General features: G+C 38.5%; 2 protein-coding genes across 2 annotated transcripts; both read left to right on the forward strand.

Moving 5' to 3' along the window:
* Window positions 1-811: 811 nt before the first annotated feature.
* Window positions 812-7,766, forward strand: LOC113467874 (the record flags this gene model as incomplete). Its single annotated transcript, XM_026824337.1, has 3 exons — window positions 812-1,032; window positions 1,537-1,657; window positions 7,722-7,766. Coding segments are annotated over 3 exons (387 nt in total), but the record flags the coding sequence as incomplete, so codon positions are not given.
* A 198-nt stretch (window positions 7,767-7,964) lies between these two features.
* On the forward strand, window positions 7,965-9,180 carry LOC103510233 (integumentary mucin C.1-like). Its single transcript, XM_026824338.1, has 2 exons — window positions 7,965-8,577; window positions 9,152-9,180. Exons 1-2 carry the CDS (start codon window positions 7,965-7,967, stop codon window positions 9,178-9,180), a joined length of 642 nt encoding a protein of 213 aa, XP_026680139.1.
* Window positions 9,181-11,854: the final 2,674 nt, after the last annotated feature.

Raw genomic sequence — 11,854 nt, forward strand, 5'->3', positions numbered from 1 at the left:
GATCTGAGAGATCGAGAAGCTTTTTCCACCACACACCTTCCAATGGTCTGAGCGTAAGTGGCTGTCCCTAGATAGAAAATATGAAAAGGGGATAAGGAGGGGTCTGCTTCGTTAGAACACAACTACACGAGGACTTTTCCTTCCTCCCCTCCCCCCCCCCCTTCTCCCTCCCCCCTTCCAGCAAAAACAGGTCATTTCAGGGTTGTTTAATTCCTAATACGGACTGTGGATAACTTTTCAACTTTTAATTCGACGAAATGCTCTTTGAATTTCCACAAGTTTGCACACTATCATGATTTTATGGGCAATAAAAAATATACAAGTTCTTGGGCGCATACACAGGTATGTACGAATAGAGTTCTTATTATGCTTGCAATTTTATTGGTATGTTGTCCACGCTTTATTCACGTAATTATAAAATTCAGGATGAACAAACTTTTTAGTTGGGATAGGTCGGTGTGATGAATAGATGAATCATATAGGAAATTCTCTAACCAGCAGTCGCTGCTGCTTTGTGTGAGATTGAGGTGAGTTTAGCCAATGATCGACACATACCAGATACCAGGTCGGATGAGTCATAAGAGTTCTCAACCTCAATGCTGTGTACGAGTGGAATATTTTATTGGAAAACAGCCGTTGTCAAACGTTTCCAACTCCGGTGCGAATAATACCTATTTTTATTAGGTAGGTACCTAAGATAGATAAAGTATTACCTATGTTTTTTCTGTGTAAGAATTGTAAGATAGATAAGTATGGGTAAATGTTTCCATATTTTGCTGAATACCAATGGACATTGGAATCTGGATGAATCTTGGAGTTGTGCAACCCTATTGGTACTTGGGTATCTTTTATCTACGAGGTTGATGTTTATATTTTATTACTTTCAATTTTCATTTGGGATTTGGGATATTTGAGTTATTGTCGAAACCATTGGTTTTCCGACTCCTCAGATCTCTCACATTTTTCTTCTCTTCAATACCTTTCATTCATAGTTAGAAATATAAATCCTTCTCACACATACCTATCTAGTGGGTAGTAGTACCTAACGCTGCGCTGGCGTGATGGTGCACAGTTCCACACATTTGAGAACATCTGTCGTCAAGTAAGGTACTCGGTACTCACATACTGGTATTGGCCAAGGTTTTCTTCAAGTGTTTTTTGCAGAAAAAAATACTCCCAAGGTCTGAACGTACGACTGATAAATACCAATACCATCTATTTATACACGATCCTAGCAAAGTTCTTAGTACGAAGCCATAATAGGCAAACGCATAATATATGTAGTTATTAGATGTACCTCGATTTTACTATGATAATAGAATCATCAGGTGCCTCTATTCTTTCCCGGTGACATCTCCACTAACTTGGTTCAAAAAGTATTTTGCAAAGAAAGGTTTTTTGGCATCTCCAACAACTTCAAAAGGAGTTTGGCGTCTCCACTATTATAATTTGTTCACACAATGTGTTGACATCTCCGCCAAATTGTTGAAACTTTTGATTGTTAGATTTTGAAAGTCTTTTCTTTTTCTGTTTCAGTCGTTACTACTTTGTCTTTATTACCCATCCATCTTTCAATTTCAAAAGTTACTTCAAGTTCCTCTACACTTGGGCAGAATTGCTCGGACCTATGTACCTGCGTCTTGTACATCTAGCCTTCGCCTTACTCTTGGGTCTCAGGTTTCTGTAATAAGATCAGACCATTTTGCTGCTTTACCAGAGATTTTATTTGTTCCAATGTTATTCAGCCGATTGTTGATCGTATAGTTGGACTAGTCAAGTTAATGCCTTAATGGAGGACTTTATAGTTCTGAACGACTTGCTATTTCGTTAACAACTAACGGGTATCCTGTCAGGCACTCATGATCAGATGAAGTGCAAATGAAGGTAATTTATTGTACTTACTCTTGATACTTAAGTACATACGCATTCTCTGATTTATTACTACTTGAGAACTCGCAATAAATGCTATTTAACATTGCTTTTGCTCAAGTCATTTCATTTCTTCTCTTTTCTCAAGTGTTTTGGTATTTTTTGAGTAGGTAAGTTTTAATGTTTATACATAAATATTATTTGCGTCAAACACTGTTAGTCTGTAAAGGTGTGTCCTCACATAGTCGACCGGCCATCGATCGATGATGACTGCACCGTCCACACTGCCTTGACAACATAGATTTTCCTCGTCGATCGACGGCCGGTCGACTATGTTTGGACAGACCTTGAGATACTTACACTATCAGTGAAATGGGGAGTAGTGCTACTCGCTTCCATGGTAAATCCTTAAAACCATAAGTGCTCCCCGGGTGGTTCCAAATGAGTAGCAAGAGAAGTATGATGCTTCTCAAAGCCACAAAGTGAAATTCAATTATGACAAAATGTCCCAATATTTTGATGGAAAATGGCCTGATAGTCAAATCCAATTAATACTATTTCCAGTTTCCACCATTCACGCTCAGACCGTGTTATCACAGACCTAGGTCTGTCAGACGATCTGAGAGATCGAGAAGCTTTTTCCACCACACACCTTCCAATGGTCTGAGCGTAAGTGGCTGTCCCTAGATAGAAAATATGAAAAGGGGATAAGGAGGGGTCTGCTTCGTTAGAACACAACTACACGAGGACTTTTCCTTCCTCCCCTCCCCCCCCCTCCCCCCCCCTTTCTCCCTCCCCCCTTCCAGCAAAAACAGGTCATTTCAGGGTTGTTTAATTCCTAATACGGACTGTGGATAACTTTTCAACTTTTAATTCGACGAAATGCTCTTTGAATTTCCACAAGTTTGCACACTATCATGATTTTATGGGCAATAAAAAATATACAAGTTCTTGGGCGCATACACAGGTATGTACGAATAGAGTTCTTATTATGCTTGCAATTTTATTGGTATGTTGTCCACGCTTTATTCACGTAATTATAAAATTCAGGATGAACAAACTTTTTAGTTGGGATAGGTCGGTGTGATGAATAGATGAATCATATAGGAAATTCTCTAACCAGCAGTCGCTGCTGCTTTGTGTGAGATTGAGGTGAGTTTAGCCAATGATCGACACATACCAGATACCAGGTCGGATGAGTCATAAGAGTTCTCAACCTCAATGCTGTGTACGAGTGGAATATTTTATTGGAAAACAGCCGTTGTCAAACGTTTCCAACTCCGGTGCGAATAATACCTATTTTTATTAGGTAGGTACCTAAGATAGATAAAGTATTACCTATGTTTTTTCTGTGTAAGAATTGTAAGATAGATAAGTATGGGTAAATGTTTCCATATTTTGCTGAATACCAATGGACATTGGAATCTGGATGAATCTTGGAGTTGTGCAACCCTATTGGTACTTGGGTATCTTTTATCTACGAGGTTGATGTTTATATTTTATTACTTTCAATTTTCATTTGGGATTTGGGATATTTGAGTTATTGTCGAAACCATTGGTTTTCCGACTCCTCAGATCTCTCACATTTTTCTTCTCTTCAATACCTTTCATTCATAGTTAGAAATATAAATCCTTCTCACACATACCTATCTAGTGGGTAGTAGTACCTAACGCTGCGCTGGCGTGATGGTGCACAGTTCCACACATTTGAGAACATCTGTCGTCAAGTAAGGTACTCGGTACTCACATACTGGTATTGGCCAAGGTTTTCTTCAAGTGTTTTTTGCAGAAAAAAATACTCCCAAGGTCTGAACGTACGACTGATAAATACCAATACCATCTATTTATACACGATCCTAGCAAAGTTCTTAGTACGAAGCCATAATAGGCAAACGCATAATATATGTAGTTATTAGATGTACCTCGATTTTACTATGATAATAGAATCATCAGGTGCCTCTATTCTTTCCCGGAAATCCTTACGACAGTACAACTTATTGTGATTCGATTTTTCCTGGAGTTTCGCAAAGTTTTGTTCATGAATCATCTCTGTTGACACATGGCTGCTTAACAAAAGGTACTACCTTACTCACTGTTGACATTATACTTGAATGAGTAGTTAAATAAGATCATTCCTCAAGCTGAGTGCACCCAGAAGTCAAGTATTAACTGGTACATGCAATAGTTTTAAGTCTGAATTCAAACTTTAATCACTCTAAAAATAAATATGTAATGGTCATATTTGTTCAAGACAAACACGAAAGTGTGGTGTTGTCCTTTTCTTGAATTCAAACTTTAATCACTCTAAAAATAAATATGTAATGGTCATATTTGTTCAAGACAAACACGAAAGTGTGGTGTTGTCCTTTTCAAGCACAAAACTAGATAGAAATGTACGTCACAGAAGGTACTTACAGCACAGAAGGTTGAGTGTAGGGACTGTAGGGCTTTTGATACCTACGCAAGGATGCACCTCAAAAGTTCAAAGCAAATTGTTGCCGAATTAAAAAAGAGGAAAGGTCCAAAAAGTTTTATTAACATTTAGAGCAGTGGGACAGACAGTACTGTATTTACACAAATGCAATGTTTCAGGGGTGTTACGAGAGAAAATTCAGGGGAAGGATAAAGTATATCTCTTGAACAGCGATAAAATGGCAGAAAAAAAAGTAAAAAAGGGAGAAGTAGAGATAAAAATTTTTGTCCCTGGGGGGAAAAGGCAAATGTGGACCGACATGATTGAAGTACTTTCAGTGATTTTGAAGGTATCAGCGCGGCAGGAGTGGTTTGAATAATAGCGAAACAGCAACTTGCCTATTACCCCCTATTATCCTTATTCTAAAAGAAGTAGAATAAGGAAAAAAGAAGAGGAAGAAGGAGAAAAAGAAGAGGAATAAGAAAAAAAGAAGACTAAGGAGGAAAAAAGAAGAAGGAGAAAAGAAGCAGAAGAAAAAAGAAGGAGAAGGAGAAAAGAAGCAGAAGAAAAAGTAAGAAGAAGAAGAAGAAGAAAAGCAGAAGAAAAAAGAAGAAGAAGGAGAAAAGAAGCAGAAGAAAAGAAGAAGAAGAGGAAGAATGGGAAGGAAAAAAGAAGAGGAATTTAATAGAGCTGTTTTCTTTCGCTAGCTGATGACCTAATGACCGATAGTAATTATTATACCAAGCTAAACTGTGCCGTGGGGGTGTCCCACTTTCTTCACTGAACTTTTCCAATTCTCGAGCGGTGCTGAACGAACTTTATCTGGAGCACCATGCACCACCACCACCACCACCACCAGCGTACTCTAAAACCGTGCACCAGCGTACCCTAACACCATGCAGCAGCTTACCCTAATACGGTGCACTACTTTGCTGCAATACCTAAATAATAGTTCAACATATGGTTTATACTGCTCAAATCGGGCCAAAGAGTCCCAAAGAGACCCCAGCAGTAGGCTACTACATACCTACTAATTACTGTATCAGAAGTTGATGAAATTTTAGTCCCAGAAGAAGAAAAAGGAGGCGGAGTAGAAGAAGAAGAAGAAAAAGAAGAGGGAGAAGGAGGAGGAGGTGGAGAAGAAGAAGAAGAAAAAGAAGGAGGAGGAGGAGGAGAAGAAGAAGGAGAAGAAGAAGGAGGAGTAGAAAAAGAAAAGAAAATGCATAAAAACTGACTGACATGAGAAAAGTATCCTCAGTGATTTTAAGGGAAACAATGTTGTGTGTGGTCGGTGAAGCCTCATGAGGACAGTTGAGGAGGTTTGGTATCTCCACTATAACATGATTCAAAGAGCGTTTTGACATCTCCACTAACTTGGTTCAAAAAGTATTTTGCAAAGAAAGGTTTTTTGGCATCTCCAACAACTTCAAAAGGAGTTTGGCATTACTGTATGTTGAGGATAAAATTCCATACTTTGTCCGGAATTAAACCCATGCCCTTTTGCTTACGAGTCGAGCGTCCTAGGTACTACACCTCTGTTACTGTGTCGAATTCTCAGTCAATGTTGAGGATAAAATTCCATACTTTGTCCGGAATTAAACCCATGCCCTTTTGCTTACGAGTCGAGCGTCCTAGGTACTACACCTCTGAGGCAGGGATGGGTGCATCACATTTACCTCAGTCTGAGGAACGCTGTCCTGTTCTGTAATATCCTCTATCCATCTAATAGCTCCTATTCCCTATTAGTGGGTGGCCTAACGTCACAATTTTGGCCAAAAGCTGCATTTATTCAGGAAAGCACCAAATTTGGTATGGACCTTCATTGTTCAGGTACATCTCCTGAGGTTACTACAATATCAGGTACATCTCCTGAGGTTACTACAATATCAGGTAATTCCCTATTGCAAAATTCTCCCACCCGGTTACCCTCCTCTGCAATATTTTGCATCAGAATGTGTCTGTGTTTGCGGAAAAAAGCTCGACTTCTCGTACATCTCCTGAGGTTACTACAATATCAGGTACATCTCCTGAGATTACTACAATATCAGGTACATCTCTTGAGATTACTACAATATCAAATTCTCCCACCCGGTTACCCTCCTCTGCAATATTTTGCATCAGAATGTGTCTGTGTTTGCGGAAAAAAGCTCGACTTCTTTTGCTCGAGTTTTTGAAGATTCTCGCTTCTTGTTTCTTACATTTGTTTGAGATTTAGGTCATTGGAGAATGTGGAGGGAAGGGAAACGTTCTTTGTCTTCTTCATCTTTTTTGGGGAGTTTTCTTCTAAGAAAATGGACTTTAGCAGAATCTCAGACAGTATTGTCAGACTTTCCGAACGCATCCGAAAATTTTTCTTTCTTCTTTTTCTTTTAAATAATTCTGATGACTTGATGAGAATGAGTCCGAATTACCCAACACGAATCCCAAAGTCCCTTTATAGCTGGTTCTCATTCTACTGCCCAAAAACTTGAAATTTCAAATCCAAATCACCAAATCCGCCACCTCCAATGAGATGAGTAAACGATTTAAACTGTACACACATTACACTTGATCGCGCGACCATGCAAAACATACGGTAACAGAACACATAGGTACATCCAGAACATATTGGGTTACGGTAAGTTCACGCCGTAAGTAGAGCACCGAACAGACCCGAGGTGCGTGTAACGGTAACCCCACTGCTTCGTCTTCAGGTCTTCTAGTTTCTCTTTATCTCTTCTTCTGGTTCATCTTATTCTTCTCTCGAGTCAATGTCCTTCAAAAAGGATCTCGCGGATCTAACTCTGTGGCTCATCCTAATGCTGGAACTCTGTTTCCATAAGCGCGAGATATCCTTGTTTGGTATGTTTGTGCTCGTGTATGTGTTTGCGTACTTTGCGTAGGCTTACTACTGGTTTTCTCTATATCGATGCCGGCCGCTGTGTGGTTTTCAGGTTGTCATTTTGTGATGTGTGTAGTCTGTGTGATGCTCGATACATCTCCTGAGGTTACTACAATATCAGGTACATCTCCTGAGGTTACTACAATATCAGGTACATCTCCTGAGGTTACTACAATATCAGGTACATCTCCTGAGGTTACTACAATATCAGGCACATCTCCTGAGGTTACTACAATATCAGGTACATCTCCTGAGGTTACTACAATATCAGGTACATCTCCTGTGGTTACTACAATATCAGTTACATCTCCTGAGGTTACTACAATATCAGGTACATCTCCTGAGGTTACTACAATATCAGGTACATCTCCTGAGGTTACTACGATATCAGGCACATCTCCTGAGGTTACTACATTATCAGGTACATCTCCTGAGGTTACTACACTATCAGGTACATCTCCTGAGATTACTACAATATCTGGTACATCTCCTGAGATTACTACAATATCAGGTACATCTCCTGTGGTTACTACAATATCAGTTACATCTCCTGAGGTTACTACAATATCAGGTACATCTCCTGAGGTTACTACAATATCAGGTACATCTCCTGAGGTTACTACAATATCAGGTACATCTCCTGAGGGGACTACAATATCAGGTACATCTCCTGAGGTTACTACAATATCAGGTACATCGCCTGAAATTACAACAACATCAGCGACTACTGGTACTATACCGTTACAAGATCGAGTGTTTGTTGTATATGACAATGAGTCATCCACTGAAATTCTATCTACTATGCCTTTTGAAACGACTACGTTGCCATATGACAAAACAGCTCCTCCGTTGCCAAGTTTTGCCACAACTCCAACCACAGTTAACACTCTTTCGACATCTTCAGCTAATCCTCTGACCACACCTACTGGAGGAACCACTACACCTACAACCAAATACCTTCCACCTTTAACCACGTTTACTCAAGAAACTTCTACTCCTAGTACCAAATACCTTCCACCTCTAACGGCGTCTACTGAAGGATCCTCTACAACTAGTACTAAATATAAACCACCTCTAACCACGTCTATTGAAGGATCCTCGACACCTAGTACCCAATACCTTCCACCTCCAACCACGCCGAAGTCCGTGACACCCTCCCAAAAGCCTCCTATGACTCCGAAGTACGTTCCTCCATCCTTCCTAACAACGCCAGTTCCTCACGCTTGTTCCTCCAATGATAACTGCACGTCGAGTAGTTTTTGTATCAACGGTCGTTGCGAAGACCCTTGTCTCCTTTTCAACGTCCTTTGTCCGCCCCTGTATGTGTGCCGCGTTGAGAATCACATGATCAAGTGTTTGTGTCCCTTCTATTCATTCACGTCGGAAAATGTTACTTCATGTTACACCGTACCAGGTAAAGTTTACTGGCCACCCCTGCCGAATTGGCGGTCTTGGTTCGCGGGCGGTTTTGGATCTCTACACCAGTGGCTGATGACTCTTCTACCAAATTTGGCGGATGTTTCTTCCTCATATGGGTCGGATGGGTTTCTTTCTATCTACAATTCTACACATTGGATGATATCTCCTCTGCCCTATGTATTGGATGCCTATTGTCTCTACAGTGATATCTCCTCTACCCTACAAACCCTACATATTGGATGCCTTTTATATCTACAGTTTAGAATTCTGCTTCCTCTTTTCAACGTATTGTCGAGTGCTAGTTCTCCCTCTTTCTAGATTTGAATGATTCCTTGTCTACTTTTTCTACAATGTGAATGAATCCTTCATCTTTTGACTACTTGGAATTGTAATGTCTCTTTTCGCATTTGCATCAGATCTTTCTCTTTTTGACATCTTTGCATTGCATATCTTGTATTTCTCATCTATTCTCGTTTACCTTTGCTGCTGCATATTTGTCCATATTTTAGTTTGTGGACTCTCTCTGGCAATCTCCATTTATTCTTTCGCTCGGCATGATATCTTTTCAGACTTCTTCGGGGAACTCTATGAACTATGATTCTCCTCAATTCTTACCCTATTTTGTCGTTCTACACCTTGAATTCTAAATTTTTAATTTCCGTCCTATCTGGGATTCTTATTATGTCTTTTACCTTCATTTCTCACCTTTTCTCTCAAATTTCTCTATCTTCTATTTATTTTTCTCCGCTTTTTCCTTTCTTTCCGACTTCTTTTGTACCTCCTCGTAAATTTTTCTTCATAGACCTCGTTATTTTTTCCAGGTTCACTTTGAGGTTTACTTTCCAATATCCTGCATTTGAGCTCTTTCCTTTCTTCTTTTCTTTATTTTTAAACAAAATCTTTAGTTTTTTCATTTATTTATTTATGTTTTTAATTGATTTAAAAATAATTTCAGATCTAATTACCGTTTATTTAAATGATAACACTATTCAACGACTCTTTTTCGCGTAAACCTTTTCCATTCATGAGTTTACGAATGCCTTTGTCGCGTCCTCTTTTGTTCTCTTCTTTTCCCTTGTCTACCATTCGGATCTTATGATCTGGATTGTGTTTTTCTATTTCTTTAACCTATGGATTTACTTTGGTATGTATTTTCTATGACTGTTTTCTTTTGCCTGTGCCTCTGAAGAGTGTTTGGCTCTCTATGAGGTTGTGGTACGCTTCATAGACAGTAAATCGCTCTCAGAGTTGTAGATCTTAGGAACTTTTTTTTTTTTTTCCTTTGCCTTTTCACCCTTTTCTCATGTTCTTTTGTAACTTGTAGTGTTTTTCTTTGAGCTTTTCTACAATTATTAGAAAGTTTTTATCTGCTAAAAGCTTTCTAATAAGTGTAGAATTTTGCTTCAGATTATTCTTTTATGAACTTTAGGATTCATGTGTAGATATGTTCTTGGGATGTTGATGTTATTTTGTGTTGATCTTTCTAGTCTCCCGAAAGCATATCTACATACATTTCACTATTTTTCTCTTTGCCTTTCTATTTTTTCTTTTATATTTTTATGTTCTTTTTTATATTTTCTACCTTTGCACGCACGTCACTGCTTAATGTCTCTTTATTTTCAGGTATTTTCTATTTGTTGGTCTGTGCAGGGTTTTTCACTATTTTTCTCTTTGCCTTTCTATTTTTTCTTTTATATTTTTATGTTCTTTTTTTATATTTTCTACCTTTGCACGCACGTCACTGCTTAATGTCTCTTTATTTTCAGGTATTTTCTATTTGTTGGTCTGTGCAGGGTGCCTCACCACTAATGGTACATTTACCATTCGTTGTGGGACATCCTGTATTAAAACCATTTTAGTGTATTTGTCTTTTTTCCTGTGATGATAGTTGTCTACTTAGATGTCTAGTTTTAGGATTAACAATTTGGTTTGTTTACTAACACTATTTTCTTTTCTTTTTAATGGTCCATTTTTTCAAGCATTTGTTTTTTCTATACTTTTCTCAGTTTTCTCTAGAATCTCATTTATATTTTCTAGTCTTTTTCCTCGTCTAGACTGTTTTTCTAGTCATTAGTCGTTCCTGGATTTTTATTAATTTAGTCCTATTTTTAGATTTTTACTAGTCCAACATTAATAGGTCCGATATTTAGTATTTTAGTACGATAGGTAGTAGGTTCATAGGATCAGAATAGGTTGGTCTAAGGATACTTTTGCGAGTTTCTTTTTAAACGTTATTTTTTCAATTTTTCGACGTCGGTAATCCCAACTACTTTTTTCCGTCGTCTCTTTTCAATGTCAATGTTTTCATGCAACCCAACTTCGCCAAATTTTACAATTAGTTCAACCAATCTAACCCCTTTTGAATATTTTGTAAACTCGTTTGGAAAAGTTGGGTTGGTTTTGATGATAGGTAGGTGGTTCACAATTAGTCAGGCAGGTACTCGTAGTTTTGCGAGCATGTTGGCAGTACTTGTTTGATTAATTTACATCGTATTATTGATTTATTGAGAAAATCCACCGAAAATATTGAAATACAGAATCTAAAGTGTTTATTTGGACAACATTGAGCAGAAAAGAACCATCCATGAGGCAATTCCCCTTATGGATGGGTCTTTTCTGCTTAGTGCAGTCTTGTCTTCTCCAGGACAGAAACTTGCAAAATACCCTCCACCATCAGTTAGATGTCAAGGGAAGTGTTCTTTAAGAGTAGGTTAGGTATCGAGGAGTTTTTACATATTTCATAGGATGTACATATTTTGAGACTGACATCTACTGAAAACTATAGGCGTTAAGTTTTTTTTTTTTTTTTTTTTTTTTTTTTTTTTTTAAAGGGTCAATCAAGATCGATAATGATCTTATTAAGTGTGATAATGATAATGATTCTAATTGAATTAATTAGGGGGTAGATATAATTACATTTAACGACACTCATGCATGGCTGACTAGTTCCTGTGTCTTGCTCAGTATTTCCGTCAATGAGTGAATGAGTCGTGTCCCTAGTATGTCTCTGTAGTATGCCCCACTCCCAAATAGCCTATGGATATGGACTGAGCTAACTGTAGGTTAAGTAGTGAGTAACAACTTTTCGTGCCTAAAATACCGTCACACGTGGCCTATAATTACGTTACGGTAGAAAAGTGCGTGGATGGTACGCGGGTTCGAATCCCAGGAATACGAGGACGAAAAACTTGGTAGAAACTAGAAAACCTTTGGACATCCGCCCCCTATTGATTAGCATACTCGCACATTACCTTTGTTGTTGACCTTGAAAG

The sequence above is a fragment of the Diaphorina citri genome, unplaced genomic scaffold (genome assembly GCF_000475195.1).
Source record: "Diaphorina citri unplaced genomic scaffold, Diaci psyllid genome assembly version 1.1 scaffold576, whole genome shotgun sequence".
In the NCBI taxonomy this organism is placed as follows: domain Eukaryota; kingdom Metazoa; phylum Arthropoda; class Insecta; order Hemiptera; family Psyllidae; genus Diaphorina; species Diaphorina citri.